Source organism: Salvelinus alpinus, chromosome 3 (genome assembly GCF_045679555.1).
Source record: "Salvelinus alpinus chromosome 3, SLU_Salpinus.1, whole genome shotgun sequence".
NCBI classification, from domain to species: Eukaryota; Metazoa; Chordata; class Actinopteri; order Salmoniformes; family Salmonidae; genus Salvelinus; species Salvelinus alpinus.
Genome location: NC_092088.1, coordinates 71,451,050 through 71,478,327, shown reverse-complemented (window position 1 = coordinate 71,478,327; position 27,278 = coordinate 71,451,050). Strand labels below are relative to the sequence as shown.

Below are 27,278 nucleotides of genomic sequence, written 5' to 3'. Positions count from 1 at the left end.
CATCAGCTAATATCTCGAAGTGCTGTACAGACACCCAGCCTAAAACCCCAAACAGCAAGCAATGCAGGTGTCGAAGCACGGTGGCTAGGAAAAACTCCCTAGAAAGGCCAAAACCTAGGAAGAAACCTAGAGAGGAACCAGGCTATGAGGGGTGGCCAGTCCTCTTCTGGCTGTGCTGGGTGGAGATTATAACAGAACTATGCCAAGATGTTCAAAATGTTCATAAGTGACAAGCATGGTCAAATAATAATCATGAATAATTTTCAGTTGGCTTTTCATAGCCGATCATCAAGAGTTGAAAATAGCAGGTCCGGGACAGGTGGCGGTTCCATAACCGCAGGCAGAACAGCTGAAACTGGAATAGCAGCAAGGCCAGGTGGACTGGGGACAGCAAGGAGCCATCACGCCCGGCAGCCCCGACGCACGGTCCCAGGGCTCAGGTCCTCCGAGAGAGAGAAAGAGAGAGAGAAGGAGAGAATTAGAGAGAGCCAAGATTTTCAAAATGTTCATAAATGACAAGCATGGTCAAATAATAATCAGGAATAAATGTCAGTTGGCTTTTCATAGCCGATCATTAAGAATTGAAAACAGCAGGTCTGGGACAGGTAGAGGTTCCATAACCGCAGGCAGAACAGTTGAAACTGGAATAGCAGCAGGGCCAGGCGGACTGGGGACAGCAAGGAGTCATCATGCCCGGTAGTCCTGATGTATGGTCCTAGGGCTCCGGTCCTCCGAGAGAGAGAAAGAAAGAGAGAAGGAGAGAATTAGAGAGAGCCAAGATTTTCAAAATGTTCATAAATGACAAGCATGGTCAAATAATAATCAGGAATAAAAGTCAGTTGGCTTTTCATAGCCGATCATTAATAGAAGGTCTGTTTTTAGTAAAATCTAATGCAGTAAGCAACAAATATCAACATAGTAGGCTCATCCATACTGAGAATGCATAATGTAATGCACAATTGCGTTGATTACCGCCATTCGCTCATTTTGGGTACAGCGTGAAACCATATCTGATTATCAGCTGTTGTCAAACACACGTGGATCTCGAAAGACTAATCTCTTCCTCAATAGTGTGCAGTGAATTTTACTAGATGAAAAGCCAACATGAGTATGACATCCTGGCATTTAAAGCATACAACATTTTGGGAATTTCACATAGTATAACATTTTATATTTTCGTAAACCCAAAATGCCAACTATTTAGTATGGGTATTCGGACACGGCTATTGATAGCTATAAAGGGTAAATAAGAGAGCAAAAGACTTTGTCTGAAGTTAGAAATGAATGCACTGTGACGTACAATGCTGTTCATAGCTCTGAGTGAATGTAGTTATGATTTCTGGTGTCTCTACAGATGGAGCACCTGGGTGGTTGGCATCGGTCTAATGTCCTGAGTCTATCTGCCTCCCAAATGCCACCCTATTCCCCTACGTATAGTAGTGAACGCCTTTTGACCAGTGTCAAATGTAGTGCACTATGTAGGGAATAGGGTGCCTTTTGGGACACAGCCTCTGTCTGTATAGAGTCAGGTCTTATGTTTCTGTCATCTCCCGCCCTCAGATAGAGTCAGCAGACGCCTGTTTGATCCTAGCTAATAAATACTGTGCAGACCCTGATGCTGAGGATGCCTCCAACATCATGAGGTACAGAGCCAACTTAACCAAGCTGTGTTGTATGACTGTATATTGGAAATATGGAAATGTATTCTGATATACAAAAGTTATTCAATTTTCTATTACCTTGATAAATTACGCAAGTACAGTATGCTTGAGCGCACGTGAAAATGTATTCTGGAGAAATGCATTGATAATACATACCAATGTCTAACCTCAAGTTCCCTAAGTAAGAAACCTGTGTTACTACTACTGTGTCCTAGATTTGTTAGATGGGTCTTATGTTGTTTCTTGTAACAATATTCCAGGGTGATATCCATCAAGAACTACCACCCAAAGATCAGAATCATTACCCAGATGTTGCAGTACCACAACAAGGTGTGTACAGTACAAACCCTTCAGAGTGCTACTTATTACACTGTGTCATTGAACTCCAGCGGAGGCAGGCAAACAGGAGTTCTCTACTGATGCTCTTCCTGCACCTCCCTTGTATAGAAGGGTTGCAAAATTCAGGAAATGTACGAGAATTTTATAACCCCAATCTCGCTCCATCTTTCCCGTGTGTCCCCAGGCCCACCTTTTGAACATTCCCAGTTGGAACTGGAAGGAGGGTGACGATGCCATTTGCCTTGCTGAGCTGAAGCTGGGCTTCATAGCACAGAGCTGTCTGGCTCAGGGCCTGTCCACCATGCTGGCCAACCTCTTCTCCATGAGGTCCTTCATCAAGGTACTCGTTAGGGAGAGCCAAAGAGACTGTAATCGTTAGGTCGTCCGTTTAAATCCGTCTTGAAGGACCAGGAAGAGCCAGAGATATTGAACTAACTATTCTACTTTTCCACAGCCTTTAGTACAGTAATGTTCACAATTTGTCTGACTGTATTTGCAATTTCAAAATACTTGTCTTATATTTAAGTTTACACCATAGATTTAAATACTCTTAAAGTGTTATTTGCTTTATGGTCACTTTGTTAACTTTTGTGCGAGTGAAATATGTTTATGATAACATACTGTACCTTTGCAAGCCATGTTTTATCTGTTATTGTTTCAGATTGAAGAGGACACGTGGCAGAAGTATTACCTGGAAGGAGTAGCCAATGAAATGTACACTGAGTACCTGTCTAGTGCCTTTGTGGGCTTATCCTTCCCGACCATTTGTGAGTAAGTATGACCCTCTTTTCTGAAGTACCCTACTATATCAAGTATATTCTCTCTCCCCCTCTATCTTTTTATTTTTTCTCTATCTCTATCCCTCTCTCTCCTTTTCTTTCTCTACGTCTGTCTGTCATTCTTTCTCCTACTCATCCTTTTGATTGTGTATAAATATTTCTGATTTTGAATGCTCCTCTCTAGGCTCTGCTATGTGAAGCTGAAGCTGCTACTGATTGCTATCGAGTACAAGTCTGATATAAGGGAAAGCAGGTAAAGTTCACTCCTACTTGTGTGTTGTACATTGCCAATTGTACAATGTGATGTTTGTCAGAAATTGTATTGTAAAAATCATGTTGAACCAAGTCGTATGCAGCACAATACAGGTTGTCCATTTGCCAGATCTTTACATGCAAAACTCAATATCCAGACTGCCATGACAATACAGCTGTCCAGACTGTGATCTATTGTAATGGATTTCAACTTCAACTTAATACACAGTACTCATCACTAATTGGCATTTTTGACACACTTTATGGTTTACAGATAGTTGACAAAGTTTGACAAAGAAAGTGGTATGCCCCCGACATCCATATTCTTTATTTTTACCTTCAATACTTTCAAACACACCCACAGTCATCCATGTCACATTTGTTATTAAGATTTGTATTCATATTTATAGTTTGATGTTTCCACCATCCAATTTCAGATTACTGTTTGATGTGTATGCAGGTGTGAAATTATGCAATTAACTCTTCTTTTATTACAGCATGGCTGGTGTGTTTGGCCTAATTACTGTCACAGTCTCAATGGAAAAGAAACATCAATGACTACTTCCCATCTAAAATCATTAAAGACTGAAAACATTGCCATCTACCATCTTAACCTAATTACTGAGGATTGATGTGGCGTGTATGTTCCTCTTAAAGAGCCAGTGCTTGTTTACTGCACCATCAGGTTTATACAAATAGCCTGATCGCCCCAAATCTGTTTGTGCTGTTTGTACACAAACAGTTCTGGGGTGATCTGGCTAGTTAGTATACAAGTATCTTCCCAGCTGACAAAGCTGGTTGAAATGGTGTCATTACAACCCGTTTTGGCCACTGGTTTAGCTCTGAAGATGTTCATATTGTCCCTTCCATTCTCTATAGGTGGAGGTTCTCTAATCATTACTTGTCACTGTTTAATTATCATTGGGTGATGGCAGCCATTTTATAATACCAGTTTTTAGCTTGATTTCCAGGAACTACAGTACCTCACCAAACCGTGTTTGTCCGAAAGGCGTACCATGTGTACCATTCCTTGTGATTAGTGCATTAGGATGTTAAATGTAACAGAAAGATTCTCCTCATTGACGACCGTGTATATTTGTTTGTATTGACAACAGCACCCTCATCAACCCTGGGAACCATGTGAAGATGCAGGAAGGAACCCTGGGGTTCTTTATCGCCAGCGATGCCAAAGAAGTAAAGAGGTATGTAAATGTTTTGAGTTTCAAGTTTTAATGTCACATGCACAAGTACAGTGAAATGCCTTTCTTGCAAGCTCTAAACCCAGCAATGCAGTAATAAATAACAATGATGCACAAAAAATAACAAGGTAGAACAAAAGCTCATGAGATTAAGAAATAAGAAGAACACAATGAAGTAAGTAAGTATACTATATACAGGGTCAGTTCCAGTACCATATTTCCAATGTGCAGGGATAGTGGAGTGATAGAGGTAAATTTGTACAGGGGTAAGGTGACTAGGCATCAGGATAAAATGTACTGCAAATGTAGGAAAATGTACCTAATTGCCTCTGTTAGAAGAGACAGAAAGCCCCCAAATACAGTTTGACATCAAACTAGTCTTACTGATGATTTAATACTGAAATATGTTTGTGCTGTTTTCTTAGGGCACTTTTTTACTGCAAAGCTTGTCACGATGACATCACAGATCCCAAAAGGATAAAGAAATGTGGATGCAAACGATGTAAGTATTTATTTACTGTTCTTTAATGCACATGCATATTTTAATATGCGTATGTCGATACTGTATAAAACTGTGCCTTACGCCTCGATCACATCTACTTTGTTATTGTGCAAAATGGTACGCAGCATCACCTGGATATGTGTGCAACAAAAGTTCAACATTCAATCTCTGATACCGTTTCTGTTAAGCCGTCTACGCATACAGTTTGACGCATACGTTCGATAAATCCAACGTATGCACCACACAGAATGCACTGCAACTGCCTCTGCGATGCAATGCTGCAAGGCAAACGCGTCGTTGCGTTGGAAATGAATGTACTTCTCGTGTACCAAAATGCAATGACGCTGTCGGTGTGATCGAGGTGTTAGTATGTTTTTTAAATAAAATATATTTGAACAATGTGTATACTGTACATGTATTATACTGTACTGTATGTTCTACTATACACATTTCTATAATTATTAGATATTATTAATGTAGAATAACTACCAAAGTTGTTGAATAAACACCTCTTCAGATGCCCGTTGACAGGTATTTGTTTAGAGGTTTGAGCAGAGCCCAACATTAGCATAAACAGCGTCACTACATTGTCTGTGTCACATGTGACACCCTGTTCCCTTTATAGTGCACTACTTTTGACCAGGGCCCATAGAACTATGGTCAAAAGTAATGCCTTATATTGGGAATAGGATGCCATTTGGAACACAGCCATTGTCTTTACACGATCTACATAGCCATTTGTCTAAACCAGTTATGTCCTTTATTAATAATCCACAGGATAAAAGCCTGTAACCTCTGCCTCAGGAAAGACTATATGATTACTTTAAACAACCATCGAGTGCAGAAATAACTGTACAGAAAATAAATCACCATCTATGTTCTTAGGTTGACTCCCAAATTACACCTTATTTCCTATATAGTGCACTACGTTTGACCAGATCTCACAGGGCCCTGGTCATAAGTAGTGGACACAATAAGGAATTTGGGTCGCACATTTATTCATATTTAATGTAGCACTCAATAAAGAGAATGAGGATATAGAAACATATAGCCTGGTCCCAGATCTGTCATGTTTGGCATTGCAATGACTATAGAAGTTGGGAAAACAGTGCGAACAGATCTGGGACCAGTCATGACAACAACAAAAACAGTGTGATCTGTCTTAAATCTGTTTTTATTTTCTCCTTTCAAGATTTCAAACAGGCTTCTTCTATATTGTGCCTAGTCTAAAGAGGCTTGTCTCATATAACTTTGATGACCATATCTACTGACGCTAATGTTTGATGTATTCTCTTTCTGCTGCCTTGGAACATGAAACAATGTTTTAACTGTTCACGTATAGTGCTTTATTGTGAGTAATATAGGTGCCCTACCCCTACCCTCCGTAGTACAGCCTGCTACCCTTGAGTTCGATCTTTTTGTTATTGTTGAGTGTACTGCACATGTTGCATGTGGCGATGGTGGACACTTCTGCCTGCATCCTTCACGTTCACTCACATCTCATTTGCACGCTATACTCTCAGGTCAAGGAGAACACAAAAAACGTGATGATTGGTCGATTTGTTGATATATACATTAGGGTAAATACCCGTCAACCTTAAGTATTTGATAAAGCCAAATATACAATGTAGCCTTAAACGAGTCCAATTACATAACAATTATTTTTCCTGTGGTACACAAGAGAAAAAAAGGGTGCTAGTTAGTACCAATTATATATATATTTTTGTCCCTGTAAGGAACCCTTTTTTGTCCTTTTTACATCAGTTCTTCGAATAACTCTTGGTATAACCATGTGTATAGTTCTTAATTACATTGACAGAACCAGAGGGTTCTTCATTACACTGTAACAACCAGAGGGTTCTTCATTACACTGTTCAACATTTTCTGGCTACTGGTTGCAGTGAAAATTCGGTAAATATTCAAAAAGTTGTATTACTGTATTTTTAGAGCTTGATTAAGGTATTATTGCTGTAAGGGACAGTTTGCTGCTTCATTCTGATTACTTTGGAGTGAACCAAAGATGGCACCAAAGAACATGGCTGACGTTTTACATTCTCCCAACCAATTGTGCTGTTTTGTTAGTTTTTTTGCAATTTGTGTAACTTATTTTTTTAAACTTATTGTGGACATAATGTTGCTGCTACCATCTCTTATGACCGAAAATAACTTCTGGGCATGAGAACAGCGATTACTCACCGCGGACTGGAAGAACATTTTTCCTTTAACGAGTCCGACGAGAAGGATATCTTGCTTTCACTGGAACAGGCCCAGATCCTCGCCTCCTTCTGAGAGTCCGTAGCTGAGTGAATAAACTCCCACTGTTATCCGTTCTTCTTGTTAACGTGCAATCATTGGAAAATAAAATTGATGACCTACGATTAAGATTATCCTACCAACGGGACATCAAAAACTGTAACATCTTATGTTTTACGAGATGTGGCTGAACGACGATACGGATAATATAGAGCTGGCGGGATTTTCCATGCACCGGCAGAACAGAGACGCTACCTCTGGTAAGACGAGGGGTGGGGGTGTGTGTCTATTTGTCAATAACAGCTGGTGCGCGATATCTAATATTAAAGAAGTCTTAAAGAAGTACCTTATGATAAGCTGTAGACCACACTATCTACCAAGAGAGTTCTCTAATATATTATTCGTAGCCATCTACTGTATTTACCACCACAGAACAAAGCTGGCACTAAGACCGCTCTCAACCAACTCTATAAGGCCATAAGCAAAGAAGAAAATGCTCACCCAGAAGCAGCGCTACTAGTGGCCGGGGACTTTAATGCAGGCAAACTTAAATCAGTTTGGCCAAATTTTTACCAGCATGTCACATGTGCAACCAGAGGGGGAAAAAATCATACACTTTGGACGCAACCATAATCGTGCGATTATCTGACCAACGAACACCAACGAAAAAGTATCAGTGCTTAGGGACACTTGACATTAAGGCCTAGATTCAATCAGATCAAGCATATTGGTGATCCAGGCTGTATCACAACCGGCCGTGATTGGGAGTCCCATAGGGCGGCGCACAATTGGCATCCAGGTTTGGTAGGCCGTCATTGTAAGTAAGAATTTGTTCTTAATGTTCTTAACTGACTTGCCTAGTTAAATAAAGGTAAAATAAATATGGAGGTGTTGGAGTTGTAACTCATTAGACCTGTCAAATCGGTGAGCGGCTGCTCATGTGGTCATTGTCACAAAGCCACACCCATCCTAATCACGTTAGAATTTCATAATGAGAAAGTGTAGGCTATATAGAAATAATGAAACTAAAATAAAAAATACAAATTCTATCAGCCTAATTGAGCTGTAGATTACATAGCACAGTCCGGTGTTCCAAACTGCTCTGTGCAGCCAATTGCAATGTCCTCTTTAGGTATAAGGCCGGGAACTGCTTGGGGATTTGACAGCTCTAATGCAGTTCCACCTCCGACACTGCCAAAACAACCACTATGCAGGTGTCCATTAGTGCAGATCTTATAGAATCTAGCCCTGTGTGCATAAATGCTCTTGGCACTTGAACTTGCAACCTTTTTGTCGGGAGTGCATTAATGTCTCTGGAGGCAAACCAGATGGTTATTTGTTAACATGAACATATCTCCACACACTATCAAATATGAAAGTATGTATGGTTACAGTACAATGTTGTTCCCTGGTGTACAAAAAGGGTACATGTGCAGAGAATCTAGTACAATGGTACATTTTTCTACCCAATATATTCAATATGGTACTGCATTAGTAACCATGTGGGAGGTGGGAATTTACCAATTGTGAAGTCAGAAATACCAGTTGGATGCATTCAGGTGCTTTAAAGTCATTGGGAAACAGCAATTGGCTAATGGCCAACATTTGACCACTCCCCCAAATATGCTATTGAGCCCCAACCAGTACTTTTCCACCACACAGTGATGCGTAAAAAATTACAAAATACAATTACAAACTTCCATAAAGATCAATGTATCAAAAATATTCTACAAAATACTTTTATTTTGAAATGTATTTTATTGAAATACATGTAGTTTGTATTGTAAAAATCCAAAAATACATTTACAAGTAGATGGGCTGTACAGCAACAGCATTCTCAGTACCGGTTACAGAAAATTTTACTTGATATGATATGTTGTTGTTTATCTACCTTAGTTAAATGACTGACTGTAAGTCACTCTGGATAAGAGTGTCTGCTAAATGACAAAATGTAAATGTATGTGAAAATGAACCAAAATGAACTGCAAAGCACACTGGGTATTATTATTATTATTATTATTATTATTATTTTGGGGTAATGTCTAGATGGGATACAGTTTAACCTAATTATCCTAACCTGCTACGTTAATTAAATTAACCTGATGCGTAAACTTTCCAAAACCTGCTACGAAAAGTCAATTTTGACAAAAGCTGTATCCCTTCTCGACCGAACATTCTTTTGTAGCAGGGCTCATTAGAATAATACTCAGCATGCTTTGCAATTGTACATGTTTACATACACATTTATATTTAGTACATGTAGCAGAAGGTCTTATCCCACCATAGTGCCATCAGAATTCTGATACCAATGCAGGGTGAAAGGTGGCCACAAAATGGTGAACCACTATAAAAAAATAAATGGTGTAGAAAAGTATTTTATATTTTCAAAAAACAAATTACAGCACTCAAAAGTATGTTGTTACAAAATACATTGGAGTATAGTTCAGCCCAGTGTAATACAAAATACTCAGAAGTAATTGAAATACATACTTCAAATACATGTAACAGAAATACTGCACATCTCTGCCCCACCTATATTTTAAAGTGTAATAATGATTGTACCTTATATTCAAAATATAAACTGTACCATGTGAGTTTATATGTGTACCTTTGAACTTTTTGTACGCCAAGGAACAACACTGTACCTTAACCATACCCTTATTTTTTGAGTGTGTTAGTATATGTAGGTCATCATCGTAAATAAGAATTTGTTCTTAACTGACTTGCCTAGTTAGATAAAAAATGTAATAAAAATATCTTCCAAGTAATTAGTATGACCCTGCTGGCACTGCAGAAACATCGATGCACTCCCTACCAAGAGGTTGCAAGTTAAAATCCCCAAATGTATACTGTAGTGTCCTTAAGCCCTGCATAGTTTTATGTTGATGTTACGCTGGTTTTGATAAATGTACAATTATTTACTTGATTCTGGGAAGCTTTTCCCAAATGTGTTCACAGTACAAAATTATACAAGATTTTACAGTAATTGAAATCAGAATATAGCAAATACTGTCATTTTATAGAAATAACACTTAAGTTGTTGTGCATGTTTACTTTATTTGTACTGCAACTTTAGGCAACATGCAGAAATGTATTATTGGCAATAAATATATAGCCAATCTCTGCAGTATACAGTCCTTTAACATAACACCTTAATTTAGCTGTAAAATAGAGTAACTAGTTTTAGATTTACCTTATTTTAGACAAAAACCTATAGGAAACCATAACACAACATTCTGAGAACGTCCTAAAAACATCCTTGGGGTCATCCCTGAAACAAACTGGGAACTAGACAAAAGCTGCAGGGAACCATGACTGTTTAAATTGAATGAATGTCAATAATGCCTTTTAAAGTATTCTAAATGGCATTTGACATATAGGCTTTCACATGTGCTCAAATGTTGTCACATGTAATTAATGGTATCACATGTTGAAATGTTGCATCCCCATGATGTAAAAACAAATTCACATGATCATGTTTTCACATGCTCAAATGTTGTCACGTGTAGTTCTAATGTTTGCACATGTTTAAATGTTGCATCCTCATGTTGTCACATTTATTTCACATGAAATCGTGTTCTCACATGTGCTCACGTTGTCACTTGTAGTTTCATGTTCTCATGTTGAAATTTTGCATCCCCATGTTGTCACATTTTTTTCACATTAATTTCATATGAGATCATGTTCTCACATGTTGTCATGTGTAGTTTTATGTTATCACATGTTGTCACATGCTATCACGTTATCACATTAACTTCACATTAAATCACAAGTGATCACAAAGGATCACGTGTTCACATGTTAAATTCATGTGTTTTTTCCATAAGGGTTAAGGTTACTGTGCATTTTCCAGTAACTTAATGGCAGTTGGTCACCAGGTACTGTAGTTCATGTTAATTTTTCAATATTTTACTGTCAGCTTGCTTCAAGTAGTTGTAAAATTCACAGGAACTTACTGTGGCTGACCTCTGTCACTCTCACTGACCTGATGGTGTGGCAGGAAGGTCTGTTTGCGGCCAGGTGAGGTCCCAAGTGTGTTCACCACAAAGAATGATTAGCAGATGTCAACTAATATTACGCTATCTTGTAATCAGAAAAGTCCAGGTAAAGTACAGTAAGTTACTGACAGCTGGTTGACAGTTACAGTACCAGTCAAAAGTTTGGACACACCTACTCATTCAAGGGTTTTTCTTTATTTGTGCTATTTTCTAAATTGCAGAATAAAAGTGAAGACATCAACATTATGAAATAGCACATATGGAATCATGTAGTAACCAAAAAAGTGTTAAACAAATCAAAATATATTTAATATATTAGATTCTTCAAAGTAGCCACCCATACATACCTTGATAACAGCTTTGCACACTCTTGGCATTTTTTGACATTTGTATTATTATTATTTTTTATTTCACCTTTATTTAACCAGGTAGGCTAGTTGAGAACAAGTTCTCATTTACAACTGCATCCCAGGCATTTAGTTTTGCTTGCATTTAAGAGCAGTTGGAGGCCACGGAAGGAGAGTTGTATGGCATTGAAGCTCGTCTGGAGGTTAGTTAACACAGTGTCCAAAGAAGGGACAGAAGTATACGGAATGGTGTCGTCTGCGTAGAGGTGGATCAGAGAATCACCAGCAGCAAGAGCGACATCATTGATGTATACAGTGAAAAGAGTCGTTCCGAGGATTGAACCCTGTGTCACCCCCATAGAGACTGCAAGAGGTCCAGACAACAGGCCCTCTGATTTGACACACTGAACTCTGTCAGATAAGTAGTTGGTGAACCAGGCGAGGCAGTCAACCTGGCGAGGCAGTCATTCTCTCAACCAGCTTCATGAGGAATGCTTTTCCAACAGTCTTGAAGGAGTTCCCACATATACTGAGCACATGTTGGCTGCTTTTCCTTCACTCTGCGGTCCAACTCATCCCAAACCATCTCAATTGGCTTGAGGTCGGGTGATTGTGGAGGCCAGGTCATCTGATGCAGCACTCCATCACTCTCCTTCTTGATCTAATAGCCCTTACACAGCCTGGAGGTGTGTTTTGGGTCATTGTCCTGTTGAAAAACAAATGATAGTCTCACTCCACGCGAACCAGATTGGATGACGTATTTCTGCAGAATGCTGTGGTAGCCATGCTGGTTAAGTGTGCCTAGAATTCTAAATAAATCACAGACAGTGTCACCACAAAAGCCTCCCCACACAATCACACCTCCTCGTCCATGCTTCACGGTGGGAACCACACATCCGTTCACCTACTCTGCGTCTCACAAAGACACGGCGGTTGGAATCAGAAATCTCAAATTTGGACTCATCAGACCAAAGGACAGATTTCCACCGCTCTAATGTCCATTGCTATTGTTCCTTTGTCCCAGCAAGTCTCTTCTTCTTATTGGTGTCCTTTAGTGGTGTTTTCTTTGCAGCAATTCGACCATTATTAAGGACTGATTCACGCAGTCTCCTCTGAACTGTTGAACTGAGATTTACTTGAACTCTGTGAAGCATTTATTTAGGCTGCAATCTGAAGTGCAGTTAACTCTAATGAACTTATCCTCTGCAGCAGAGGTAACTCTTGGTCTTCCTTTCCTGTGGCGGTCCTCATGAGAGCCAGTTTCATCATAGGGCTTGATGTTTTTTGTGACTGCACTTGAAGAAACTTTCACATTTCTTGAAATGTTCCCGGATTGACTGACCTTCACGTCTTAAAGTAATGATGGTTTGTCATTTGTCTTTTGTTATTTGAGCTGTTCTTGCCATAATATGGACTTGGTATTTTACCGATTAGGGCTATCTTCTGTATACCACCCCTACCTTGTCACAACACAACTGATTGGCTCAAACGCATCAAGAAGGAAAGAAATTCCACAAATTAACTTTTAACAAGGCACACCTGCTAATTGAAATACATTCCAGGTAACTACCTCATGAAGCTGGTTGAGAGAATGCCAAGAGTGTGCAAAGCTGTCATCATGGCAAATGGTGGCTACTTTGAAGAATCTCAAATATATAATATATTTTGATTTGTTTAACTATTTTTTTGGGTTACTCAATGATTCCATATGTTATTTCATAGTTTTGATGTCTTCACTATTATTCTACAATGTAGAAAAACGTAAAAAATAAAGAAAAACCCCAGAATGAGTAAAAATTAGAGGAACTTTTTAACAGTGTAGTACTTCATGGCATAAAGGCATTCATGTTGGGGGGGAAGGAACAGGATGGTCCTTCACAACCATCACAGCAGTAAAGAACCCTTCCTGAAATGCAAAAACTATTGTTACACTTATCACCCTCACACCTGACAAAGAACCTCTCAATAACCTTTTTTTAGAGTGGTATTTACATGATACTGTATTTGACTTCTGTAGAAAAAGAAGCAGTTCTACTGCAACTAACCACCAGATGTCCTCCAAACTCTATAAACTAGTAATTGTTACATTACAGCACCATTTGAAATCTGAAGGTGCCATTTTTTTCTACCCAAAAGTCACTACACCTTCACTTTTTACGAATCCAACAAAGTGAACCCAATTCTTTCCCATGCAGGCCAAACCAGTACCCAGTCCCATCCTCTTACGTGTGTACTGTACTGTATGTGGCTAACATCTCATCCAGTGGCTACATCATGTGAACTTTTCTGAGGATCTATGTCAAGATGACAAAGATATACTGTAGCGTTATAGCCTTTGGCATAACATTGAGATTCCACAGTCCTGCTTTGCTTGGGTTGTCAAATGCTTACAGTTCATGTTCATCACAAAATCAGCAAACTGTTTTATTTAAACCTTTAGGCTGCATACTATATCATGTGATATACCTTTGGTGTAACTGTGATACTATAACTGTGATACACTACACACTGAATACAGTAACCCATCCACTCACCTTTTATATGCTAGTATTGAGTACAGTGTATTTCACCTCAGGACATCTATCATCCATGACCTTGAGTGTCATCATTGACCCTTTGATATTTACATCCACTAGTCTCAGAAGATAGCGACTGACTGAAGATCCTCATTTTATGTGCATACGAACACAAGTTAGCATCAATGAATGTTTTCAAACTAAAGCCCACAATAGGATTTAGCTACAGGTATAGGTCAGTTTTAGATGATAGAATAGTAGTACCAGTCAGTGACGTGGTAGTTAGAGTCTGACTCCCCAGCTACTCCCTTCCCAAGTATCCCCCAGCCCCATCCTCCTCCCTATGTACAGAATAACCTTGCGTTGCCATTAACCTGCTGCCTTTCCTCTCCTCCTCTCATCCTGCCATCCAACCAACCAACCACCCTACCGTCCCATGACTGTAGCCAAGATGTCCGTCTACAAGAGAATGATCCTGGCATGTTGTTTTGATTGCGGCCATTCAGAGTGTGACTGCTCTTGCATGTCAGCCAATGTGCATCATGATAGTAACACAAAGGACACCCTTCAGCAGCGTGGCTTCCCTCTCTCTCCTGTCTCTCTTAATGATTGCTCAACCACTTTAAGTGCCTGTAAGTTGTCACCGTGACACAGCATGTGTTATCCATGTTCGTGATGTTCACTGTATGTATGTTCATGTGGTACAAAGTCTGGCTCGTGTGTTTTCTGTATGGTTTAAAAGGAATCGATAGTTTAAATATGGCAGTTTTGTTAGCTACTGGCGTGATTGTTGATGTTGTTGGATATTCGTGTTATGATTTTAGGTATTGTGTAGTGTCTTTGTCCTGCTACTAGTGAAGATGGTAGTTGTCTTCTAGAGCATGCTATGTTAGTCTAGCGTGTGTTGTGCTGGTGTTTCTTCATAGTTTGTATTTTGGTTTTACTTTAGCGTCAGATAATTTACGGCTTTGTTGTTGTTTTAAAAATGTATAATTTATATGGATTCTTTCAAGATGGGTATGAAATGATGTATCATTATTTTATTGAATTATGAAATGTTTTTAGTTGGTTGCAGTACATCTTTTACATTTGAATAAGCTTATGAATGAGTTTATTGACAAAATTCTATATTTCTGCTAATATTTTGATATTTTGGATGGACAAAACCAATTCTCCTTGCCTTTATTATTTGGACATTGTTGAAGAGTTTCATAATGCTGTGGCCTATGTGGTACATTTACTAGTGACCTGGATCACTCATCACTTAGATGCTTTAAGAGCCGGGGCTGTAAGACACAACCCAGCTTGCCAAGAAACAAGCCCCTACAGACAGGGACACTGACATGGAACCAAGGGAGCTTTGTTCCTGATAACTCAGGCATTTTATATCTCTCTGAGGTGTCGGCGCATGACATCATCACCCGACACTAGTGCATGTTGTTGTTTGTGTCGGGGGAAAATAAGTCCTGAGAAGAGCAGAATATGCAATGTGTTGTTACATGTTACTTTGATATATTAAGTCAGTCCAAATTTGTTTAAGCAAACGTCTTTTGATCAAAAGCAGATCTGCAGCACATAGTTACATCTCTGGGGCTATCCTCTCCCCTCCAGCTGCATCATGTCTTCCATGGCTGTTGTGGATGTGACCAGCTGACTAGCCGTAGTCTGGCTGCATGGATAAGATAGCAGAGAATGCTCCAGAGTCACTGTCTGCACGGTGTGCGGTACGCTGAGGGCAGGGACTTACGCAGGCTGACATGGAAATTATGTTTGCATTTTAATTTTTTTGGGAGTGCTACCGGTTGTCATGAAACTCAGGGTGACAGTTCCTAACCGCTAGGCAACCCAGAGCACCCTCGCTCCCCCTCTCTCTCTCCCTTCCTCTCCCTCTCTTCTCTCCCCATCTCTCGCTCGCTCTCTCCTCCCCCAGGGCCCCCTCTCTCCTCCTCTCTCTCTCCCTTCCTCTCCCTCTCTTCTCTCCCCATCTCTCGCTCGCTCTCTCCTCCCCCAGGGCCCCCTCTCTCCTCCTCTCTCTCATCCTTCCTCTCCCTCTCTTCTCTCCCTCTCTCCCCATTTCTCACTCCCTCTCCCCCCCCCCCCCCCCCCCTCGCTGGGGGACAGATGCTAGTCTCTTAGACCTGTGCCGGCCGATCGCAGGCGACAGATGCCAGGACCAGCATGCTCCCTGGTTGAACATGTCCTGTCACAGTCCTCCTGCCTTTAGCCCAAAGCCTGACCTTTATATTGTACTATACAGGGATGGGGATTCAATGCGTAAGGTACTTATGAACATGTACTTTCTCTGGGTCCAAAAGCCGAATCACTGACTCACAGAAAGTAACTTCCATGCATCCAGATGTTCCCAGGCAATCCTGTGGAACCGGGGTTATCCCATTTATTTTTCAAGGGGAGTAGGGAAAACCATTCCTTTGTAAATGTAGACCATTCTGCTATAGGCCTCTGTCATCGATGTATGCTGTACTGTATATGCAGTAACTACAACTACGTTGCGCTGTAAGAATAAGGTTTATCATTTTAAGTTAACCATTCATAATTTCAGCTTGCTGACGGCATCACCGCAAATCATTGAAACATTCTTCTTTTTCTTAATATTTTTTTATTTTTTCCATTGCTTTGTCTATATGGTCTTCAAGGCACACCACAGTTCAGTAGTGTCTTAAAGAGATTCCACCCAACAGCGGCTTTCTAACCAACATTGTAGCCTTCAGTCATAACCTGTATTATTATCCTATATAATTTGCTCTCATTGCAACAACCCTGTAACCTCTCATTGTATCTGCATTTTTCTCAGCAAAAAATAACTATAACGGATATATCAAATCAAGTAAGTTTTGATTTCAATTAATGTTTTTATTTGTTTCTTAAGTCATCAACTCCCAGTCCCCTGTCCATTCCCTGCCTCCATCCTTCTGACTGTGTCTACCTCATATTTTCCTGTTTGCTCGTCAGTAGGGTTGGGGTCAATTCCATTTCAATTCATTTCTTTAATTCAGGAAGTACACTTAAATTCCAATTCCAGTTTTCCTTAATGGTTATTTTTCTAATGGGAGAAAAATTGGAATTGGAATTCCAGTTTACTTCCTGGATTGACTGCATTAAATATAAATAAAAATGTGTTAATAACTACTTGCCTAGTCAAATAAAGGTAAAAAAAATAATTACTAAAATACATTTACCTCAACCCTGCTTGTCAGTCACTCCTGTGTTTCACTGCTCAATAATACCACATCCTCAACCACTGATGTTGATAAAGCGACTATGTATTATGTCCCTCTGGACTGGGTTGTGTATCTTTGGGAGGGGGGCTAGTGTCTGTCTGATGTTGCCCTGTGATAAAAACATTGCTGTACAGTAAGCCTAACATGGTACATGAGGCAAGTTAACTTTGTATAACTCTCATGATGACATTTTATTGTATCACTTTATTTATCGATTTAAAAATATTTATTTGTGGAAAATACAGACCGATACCTCTTTTTCAGTTTTATATTCCAATACTATATGTTTCATTAAGTATTAGTTGTAATTTGAGCAGTAGATGGTGCTACGGCTCTAAGGTATCTCTGGAGTTCACTGGACTGTAGAGTATAGCACTCTAGTTCTCAGATAACACTTATGTCTGGAGAATTTCAAGAGAACTTGGAAATAGCTATTGGATCAATTGTTTTCATTTGGGGGGGGGGGGGGGGTTGACAATGAGAACACATAATCTTCTACATTATTTAGGAGGGGTATAGTGCAGTGAGAAAATATTACTATAGACCATCTACAGAGTTGAGGGCCCTAGACAATGATTTATACATACACTAGATGACTGATAGGGGGCGCTATGTTGAAACCACTGTGCCTCCATCTTGGCAGTCCCCCACCATTGTTAAACATTTTTAGGAAGCTATAGAAATGTTATTTTGGAAGCTATAGAAGTTATAAACGACTATATTCATTTTTGCCAAGTGAATTCTATTACAGCTTAAGGCATACATTCAATTATGTTATGTGAGCTAAACAAAAGAAATCCAAAATATAAAAACCTTTTCCTTAAAGTATAATTTTGAGGTGACTAATATTACTGTCCCCACTACAACAACACAAATATTTAAATACATGTAAATCCTTGAAACATTTAATTATAATACTGTAGAATTACATTAATGTCCTATGGAGGTCTGATCCTACTGGGTAGTGCCAATACCGACTGGTGTCTTCAAAGGCTCTCAATGGCCAATACATAGAATCAACAATCCATGGCAAATATTTTACAGTGCATTCGGAAAGTATTCCGACCCCTTCACTTTTTCCACATTTTGTTACGTTACATCCTTATCCTGAAATGTATTAAACATCCTCATCAATCTAAACGCAATACCCCATAATTACAAAGCAAAAACAGGTTTTTAGAAATGTTTGCAAATGTATTACAAATAAAAAACAGATACCATACTTACAAGAGTATTCAGACTTTCAGAATGCATTGAACATCATTGGTCCTAGATAGCCAGCACATCTGCCACAATGTGTTGTCCCTGCTGTAAAGCTGTGTGGGTTTGACGTGGGACAGATGAATGCAGGAGGTTTGGAGCTGGGACGGTAATGTATTAGACAGCTGACCAGTTAAATAATCATCTCTACACCCTGGCTTCACTGGCTTCTGTTCCCAGCTAGCTTTGGGCGAGGTGGAAATATCTTCCTCCTGATGGTATTATTAGATTTGAGTCATATTTACAAATGTTGTCTATTTTAAACACTAGGAAATTAGATAAGTAAATAAACAAATCAACGGCTTTGATTAGGGATTAAAATTGTTGATTTATTAGATTTATTGTGATAAACTACGTTTAGTTCATCCTCATTCAGCATTATGCTATTTTTCCTTTTTAGACACTGGTTGTAAATGTCCGTTGTCATACCGTTGTTCTTATAGTACAACAATCCAAGTAACACCTGAAAGCCCTGCTGTTGATTAATTCATGTTTATTATGAATATCAAAGTAAATGTCATATCTAACATTTCATTTTAAGAGTCTACTGGTTAAGTGGTGTTTAATAACAATGAGCTCCTTAATTATTTAACTGTTAGTATTCTTGTGCCATATCCCGTACTTAAAATAATAATGAATGACACGACTGTGGAAAAAAAAAAATCCACTGATATCCAACCCATTATAAAGTCATTTTAATTCAACCCCATAGTAACTAATGTGAGGACAGACTACATTTCATAAACTGCGATTATTATTATTTGCTAATTTTCATTATTTTCTATTTGGCAGTTAAAGACAACACCCTTATCAAAAGGTCAACCTATCAGAACAAGTCTATTAAATTGAACCACAACTCCACGGCCAACGCGACCCACCATAACGTAGCAACGCCCCACAGTGGAGTAGTACTGCCTGGCTCTGGGTCCAGCTCTGGGTCAGTTCCTCTAGTCAACAACCGTAAAGGAAGCCTGCAGCCTTCCAGGGGGCCCTCAGTGCTGAGGCGTAGCCTCCTGGGTTCCAGAGAGCTGGTCGGGGTGGCGAGGGGACCAGGTGGACCAGGGGGGCTGGCAGCAGAGGAGGCCAGCAGGCTCCAGAGGGCACGCAGCCTGCCAGTGAAATACAGATACCAGCCCAGTCACTCCAGTAATGCCACCCTGCTCAACATGAGACACTGTACATGTAAGAAGCCCTCTCACATAGAACCACAGCATGGTGTGGCTAGCTAGGCTACAGTAACTAGGCCCCTGCTCACCACTACTAGATAACAACACACAGGTGCATGTGTTTGAGACCGTGGCTGGGGTTGAGTGAAGAGATTGCAAGCCCCCTCGTGTTGCCCTTCCTTGCGGCACGGTGTGGCTAGGCAAGCTAGGCCCGGCTCAACAATACTAGCTAGCATCATAACGCATGTGTTTGTGAGTGAGGCTGTTGCTAGGCTCGAGTGGAGGGGTTACAAGCCCCCTTTGCGTTTCGCCTCTGTGCGGCACGGTGTGGCTAGGCTAGCTAGGCCCTGATCAACAGCTAACGTCACAACACATGTTTGTGACTGAAGCTAAGGCTGCTGTACTGCTGGGGTGGAGTGGAGTGGTTGCATTGTGTAGCATTCCTTACTAATGACCCAGTGTGTGCAGCTGTCAGCTGGGAGCTATTAAATATTGAACAAACTGACTGAGGAAGATGTGAACAAACGACCAGCCATCTCCAGCAGTGTGTATGTGTGTCTGTGTGTGGGTGAGCAGCATCCCACTCTGCTGAAAGCTCCTTACTTACAGTGCTTCGTCCCTGTTTCCATTATGCTGTCGTAGGTAGACATGCCAGCAGCGTTGCGATTGAACGTGTAGCCCAACTTCAAAGGACCAGGATATTTGAGATGTTATTCATTTGAATGTAGGAGTTACATTCTAGATTCCTTTGTAAAGGAAGGTCAGGTTGAAACACGTTGTGTCATGTTGACAGTCTGACACATCATTTAAAACCACTTAGCTGCTTCTCCTGGTTTTGTCTGAGTGTGTCCCAAACGGCACCCTATTCCCTAGTGCACTACTATGGTCCCTGGTCAAAAGTAGTGCACTATATAGGGAATAGAGTGCTATTTGGGACGTTGTCCTGGTTTTGTATATCTAACTCGTTATAACTCAACATGGCTGCTAACATGGCTAGTTGTGTGTTAAAGATAAGTGAATAGAAACGCTAACATGCAATGAGAGGATTTTAGTAACAGTCTTAGTTAGAAGCTGTCAACTTGCTGTTTTTCTTCAATTTCATTTTCACTCAACTGGCACAGAGGAGCTGTTTTTTCTTCTTCCTTTTTTTGTGTGTAAATGTGACATCAGCTAAATTTATTTCTACTCGAGGGTGAAACTTGTAATTTATTTTTCCGCAAAGAGAAGAGCCTGGGTCAGTGCATGTAGTTTCACGTAGTGTTAAAAGACAATGTCCAAGGGGAAGCTGAGCGGTGGATAAATCATACTGGCACTCAGACCAACCTAATTACACGAGCCAAGGGCATCGCAGTCAATGTCGTCAGGCCCCGAGACGAGAGGAAACTAAAGACCAGCCACCTCAGATGCATTCAGACATTAGAACAAAGGGGCCATATTTCCGATGTCATCTCCGTGATATTTATGCTTTATTATCTTAATTAGATGAACGAATATTGTGAGTGATTTTCATAGCCGGCAGTAGAAGCATCTTAAGTGTTTCTAATATAATGAGTAGTTGCTAATAGGACATGGCCATATGGAATTTTAAATAATATTTGCCTATACTGGGTTAATGCATGTGTTACAGTCAGTCACACACTCTTAGTGATACTAGGGGCTCGATTCAATCCGTATTGCTTAAGTTCAGCACTATAACGAGATTGATTTCCGATTAAGCCGACATATGCAGTGTTTACCGTGAATGCAGTCTCCGCTAACTCGGGAACATTGCCTTTAAATTTCTATTACGCTATGGATTGAATCGAGCCCTAGCTAATTCTATGGGTTGATTCCATACTGCATTTTTAAACTACAATGATTCAGCAATTGTTTGCTTTATGAGGATAATTTCAATTTGTATATTTCTAAAGAACGAGAACAAGATATACAGTATTAAAGTAGAAACGTTTGACAAGGAAAAGAGAAGGTATCATTTGTAAATGCCCTTCTAGTGTGGGCTTGGTTTTTATGGTGATTTTTGTACAGTACTGTGTTGTGCCATTTTTGTCATAGAATATTCTATGCACAGTATGAAAGCTACAGTAAGAGCTAAAATGAGCACTTATCAAAGTTTTACAGTAAGTCTGTTTTACTGAAATTTAATTTTACACTAAGTCAGTTTTACAGTAAGTCAGTGATACATTATATCAGCAGCATGATGGGGATGGCACTACAGCATGTTGGATCATTATGTTCACACACACGGACAATGTGCACCTGCATTTTGGTTGAGTTGCATTTTGGGGATTTTGGACTGTTTGTCAAACATGTCAGGTTGTACTTGCATACCATGTGCCCTCCTGTCTTGTCCTTACCCCACATCACCCTTTCCTCACCCCTTTCTCACCTCCTGGTCTCCCATTCCTTATTCTAACCTCTCTTTGGGATCTTCTCTGACTTTTGAACTGATTGTGTTGTCTTGGTGTTGTTACTTACATACAGTAAATGTATGACTTACTGTAAGTGTTCTCACTCAGCCATTCCTTTGTTCCTCACACTCTTGCCTGTGCTTGCAGTCGAAGAGGAGCAGCATTCGACACTGTCGCCTAAAAAGAAACAACGTAATGGAAACACAAGGAACTCACCCAACGGTTCACCAAAAATGATGAGGTAGGACAACTTCAAGAGAGCACTATATATCAGTAATATTATTTTCTATTTCTTTAACCTAACAACTGTGTGACGATAAGTGTTGCATGGAATGAGACATAGAAAAAGAAGGGACAGAACTCTCTAACGCAGAAGCATTTTTACTCTGTTTTACTCTGTCATCAGCGGTTAATGACACATAGAGCTTCAATAGTTATTTAATGAGAGGAACAGACGGACCGACCATGATAATCTGTTTGAGAAATACTCTAGTTTTAAGGCCTCAACTGTCACCCTCCTTGTCCCATCCACATATACTGGAGCCTTTAAACAGCAGTGACACTAATGACATCACCAACCAATCAGAAAGGCTCCTGTGGTTCTATCGCCTGGGGCTACTCCTCTATTGTAGCGATCCCTTTGAGTTCTATTTTTGGTTCATAAGGCCACGAGTGATGTGCACCATCACCATCCAAACTGAAAATCAAATGCTACCTTGCTTTTATCTTGTCCCATGGAATTAAATGAGTGTTTATTGATTTTGACAGGTGATAGGGACTGTTATTCAACACATGAGGCCATTAGAGGGAATAGAAGAATCCTTATCATTAAAGGGGAAAGGTAATAGATGAACCAGGTCAGAGAGAAGTCGCGCAGCAGTGTATGGAACAACTCCAAACCTCTCTGTATAAAACATGATGGAATTCTACTGTATATTACTACTCTATATACTTGTGTAAAAGTAAGTTGAATTGAAGGTACTTCCGAGCAAGTTATAATAATACTACACTTTACAGTTACCCACAAACATTTGTTCACCCTCTTACATGAGGAAATCACCTTTATGCAGAGTGTCCCTGTTTGTCACATAATTTACACATGTTTTCGTTGATCTGTTTGACTGGACATTTTTCTTAGCAGGCATTTGCCCTCTTTTGATTTGCTTCAAAGTGGTGTCAGAGCTTTACAGTACCACTTTAGGAGGTTTCCCTGGCTCCTGGGAAGGTAGTTGAAGACCTGGGGATCTGTAATGTTACTCAGACTAAGGCCTTTTCATGTTATAGCCCTTAGCTAAACGGACGCTAACGCACCAGACTCACACCAAAGTGTGTAATGTACAGTGTTTATTTTGTATACAGCAGTACTGTGTGTCTAAGCCAATTTCCCCCTCGGGGACATTGAAGTTTATCCTATCGTATTCTCCTCCTCTGTTAGTCATGTTAATACTGCTGGATATACAGGTGGATCTGATCCTTCATATATGAACTACTTTTAAGAGCTACACGGTGCATCGCCTGACTGCCTGGCTGTATGTGCTGTGGAGAAGGGGGGATTGTTTGGGTTAGCCTCAGGGATACTTTATTTCTACAAGCGGAGAAAAAAACCCATCTGGTTATGTATACTATATCAAATGTGTTTTCTACAGGACCTGGGGGCCCCACGGCCTCTGTAAATAAGTAATGATCAACAGATTGGCTGTGGGTTTTTGAAAAGCATGCCTTTGTCAGTTTGTATGATGGGGGGAGCATTTTCAAAGCCATCGCCTGCTTTCATTGCCTGCTGGAGTGGAGCGGGACAGAGTGAGTGTTCACCCACAGCTAGGAGCTGCTGTAGCTACATTACTCTTACTAAAGGGAATGCTGGAAGAGGAAATTTGACACAAATAAAATGCCCAGCTTCTAGCAGAGTTTCTTCTCAGTTGAGCTGTCAACTCCTATGCTCTAGAATTCATTGATTTTATACGCTACTGATGTATTATCTTTCATGTTGAAAGTGAATCTAAATTAATCCATCACTGTGATAGGCTTACAAGCTAGGCAGGAGAAATATTACTAATTAGAATGTTAAAAAAAAACACCCCAAAATTTTCTTGGTTCACAGATGGATCTGAAACCTATGGCATTCATAAAGATTTCAACTCTGCTAAATCTACACAGTGTAAATAATTAAACCCATAGCCTACAGTATGTGTTGATTAAAGCAATCAGCTGTGGAGATACTAGGAGATATAGGATGCGTCTCAGATGGAACCCTATTTCCTAAGTACAAAGTGCCCTTCATTTTGGTCAAAAGTAACACACTATGTAGGGAATAGGGTGCCATTTGGGACGTAGACATGGTGATATAGTCATCTCCTGATGAAGGCATAGAGAGAACGTGACATGTCACTGAAGTAACAAGCCACACCTCACCTCCTCTTCCACTATCCTCCTTGACGATTTCCTCCTCGCTGAAATTAACACCATTTCCATACCTCTTGATGGGCCATGAGACACATCTAATTGTGGAAAGTCACAAAGCATTTGCTTATACCCGTCTGCACCGTGACACACATGTCATGTTGGGTACATCGCGGCTGAGGTGAGTGGCGGTGTAGGCTAGTGACAGGCAGCCAGGCCGTCATGGTTGACAGTGTTTGCTTCCCAAATGGCACCTTATTCCCTACATAGTGCACTACTAATGATCAGAGCCTCATGGGCCCTGGTCAAAAGTAACGCACTATATATAGGGAATAGAGTGCCATTTGGATCGCTCACAGTGTGTCTGTGAGACTGTGAGAGATAGCTCTCTTGGCAGACAGTCTCTGCCTCAATCACCAGTCATGGTGGGGAGTGGAGATTGAAGTGACAGGCCTCCACTGAGTGAGTGGTGAAACATGCAGCTCGTAATGAAATATTTAGCTGGGTGTAAAAGCACTAAATGCTTTCACTCTTATTAGCACCTGTTCTGGTCTTCCTTTCAACTTCCTACAGATTATTAAGAACACAACATGTCAGGTCGTCATTGTAAATAAGAATTTGTTCTTAATTGACCTGCCTGGTAAAATAAAAAAATGTATAAGGTAAATTGATAATGTTAGATCAGCCCAGCCAAAATGTACATATGAAGGAGCTAATGGTTTATACTTTGAACTAGAGGTATATCCACATGCAGGCAACTACTGAGAATAGATGATAAAATAAATTGAGATAGCCAATTGCTAATAGAAGTGGTTGTTTCTGATGATCAACCATTGTGAGAACTTGGCATATTTCATAAATGTTATTCTCTTAAAATGATCTGTTCAACATACACTACATGACCAAAATTATGTGGACACCTGCTCGTCGAACATCTCATTCCAAAATGCTTGGCATTAATATGGAGTTGGTCCCACCTTTGCTGTTATAACAGCCTCCACTCTTCTAGGAATGCTTTCCGCTACATGTTGAAACATTGCTGCGGGGACTTGCTTCTACTCAGCCACAAGAGCATTAGTGGGGTTGGACACTGATGTTGGACACCAAAGGTGTTCGATGGGGTTGAGGTCAGGGATCTGTGCAAGCCAGTCAAGTTCTTCCTCACTGATCTCAACAAACCATTTCTGTATGGACCACGCTTTGTGTATGGGGGCAGCTCTAGCATGGCAGAAATGTAAAAACTGACTTGTTGGAAGGTGGCGTCCTATGACAGTGCCACGGTGAAAGTCACTGAGCTCTTCAGTAAGGCCATTCTACTGCCAATGTTTGTCTATGGAGATTGCATGGCTGTGTGCTCGATTTTATACACCTGTCAGCATAGGGTGTGGCTGAAATAGCCGAATCCACTAATTTGAAGGGGTGTACACATACTTTTGTATATACAGTATCTGGAAAAAGTTTGGACACACTTACTCATTCAAGGGTTTTTCTTTATTTTTACTATTTTCTACATTGTAGAATAATGTAAAACCGCTGCGCCACTCTGATTCTTCAAACTAGCCACCCTTTGCCTTGATGATAGCTTTGCACACTCTTGGCATTCTCTCAACTACCTTCACCTGGAATGCTTTTCAGTCTTGAAGGAGTTCCCACATATGCTGAGCTCTTGTTGGCTGTTTTTCCTTCATCCTGCGGTCCAACTCATCCCAAACCATCTCAATTGGGCTGAGGTTGGTTGATTGTGGAGGCCAGGCTATCTGATGCAGCACTCCATCACTATCCTTCTTGGTCAAATAGCCAATAGGTCATTGTCCTGTTGAAAAACAAATGATAATCCCACTAAGCGCAAACCAGATGGGATGGCGTATCGCTGCAGAATCCTGTGGTAGCCATGCTGGTTAAGTGTGCCTTGAATTATAAATAAATCACAGCAAAGCACCCCCAAACCTCCTCATCCATGCTTCACGGTGGGAACCAGACATGTGGAGATAATCCGTTCACCTACTCTGCGTCTCACAAAGACACGGCGGTTGGAACCAAAAATTTCAAATTTTGACAGATTTCCACCGGTCTAATGTCCATTGCTCATGTTTCTTGGCCCAAGCAAGTCTCTTCTCCTTTTTTTGTGTGTTTTTTTTTTACATTAAAATATTACCCCCTTTTCGTGGTATCCAATTGCTAGTAATTACTATCTTGTCTCATCGCTACAACTCCCGTACGGGCTCGGGAGAGACGAAGGTCGAAAGCCATGCGTCCTCCGAAACACAACCCAACCAAGCCGCACTGCTTCTTAACACAGAGCGCCTCCAACCCGGAAGCCAGCCACCCCAATGTGTCGGAGGAAACACCGTGCACCTGGCTCCCTTGGTTAGCGCGCACTGCGCCCGGCTGGTGCGCTGGTGCGCGATGAGACAAGGATATCCCTACCGGCCAAACCCTCCCTAACCCGGACGACGCTAGGCCAATTGTGCGTCGCCCCACGGACCTCCCGGTCGCGACAGAGCCTGGGCGCGAACCCAGAGTCTCTGGTGGCGCAGCTAGCGCTGCGATGCAGTGCCCTAGTCCACTGGGAGGCCCCAAGTCTCTTCTTCTTATTGGTGTCCTTTATGAGTTGTTTCTTCTTTGCAGTTCGACCATGAAGGCCTGATTCACGCAGTCTCCTCTGAACAGTTGTTGTTGAGATGTGTCTGTTACTTGAGCTCTGTGAAGCATTCATTTGGGCTGCAATTTCTGAGGCTGGTAACTCTTTATATATTAATTTGTACCCCTTTTTCTCCCCAATTTCGTGGTATCCAATTGGTAGTTACAGTCTTTTCCCATCACTGAAAATCCCATACGGACTCAGGTGAGGTGAAGGTCGAGAGCTGTGCGTCCTCCGAAACACAACCCAGCCAAGACACACTGCTTCTTGACACAATGCCCGATTAACCCGGAAGCCAGCCGTGCCAATGTGTCAGAG

General features: G+C 40.7%; 1 protein-coding gene across 1 annotated transcript in view; it reads left to right on the top strand.

The window, feature by feature from the left end:
* Nucleotides 1-27,278, top strand: part of LOC139571246 (calcium-activated potassium channel subunit alpha-1a-like) — a 221,506-nt gene that overhangs the window by 166,722 nt on the left and 27,506 nt on the right. Inside the window, exons 12-19 of the mRNA XM_071393917.1 lie at nt 1,561-1,643; nt 1,922-1,991; nt 2,185-2,340; nt 2,662-2,771; nt 2,964-3,032; nt 4,147-4,233; nt 4,656-4,732; nt 22,067-22,160. Coding sequence (XP_071250018.1) covers nt 1,561-1,643; nt 1,922-1,991; nt 2,185-2,340; nt 2,662-2,771; nt 2,964-3,032; nt 4,147-4,233; nt 4,656-4,732; nt 22,067-22,160 — 746 coding nt within the window. The remainder of the gene's footprint in view (nt 1-1,560; nt 1,644-1,921; nt 1,992-2,184; nt 2,341-2,661; nt 2,772-2,963; nt 3,033-4,146; nt 4,234-4,655; nt 4,733-22,066; nt 22,161-27,278) is intronic.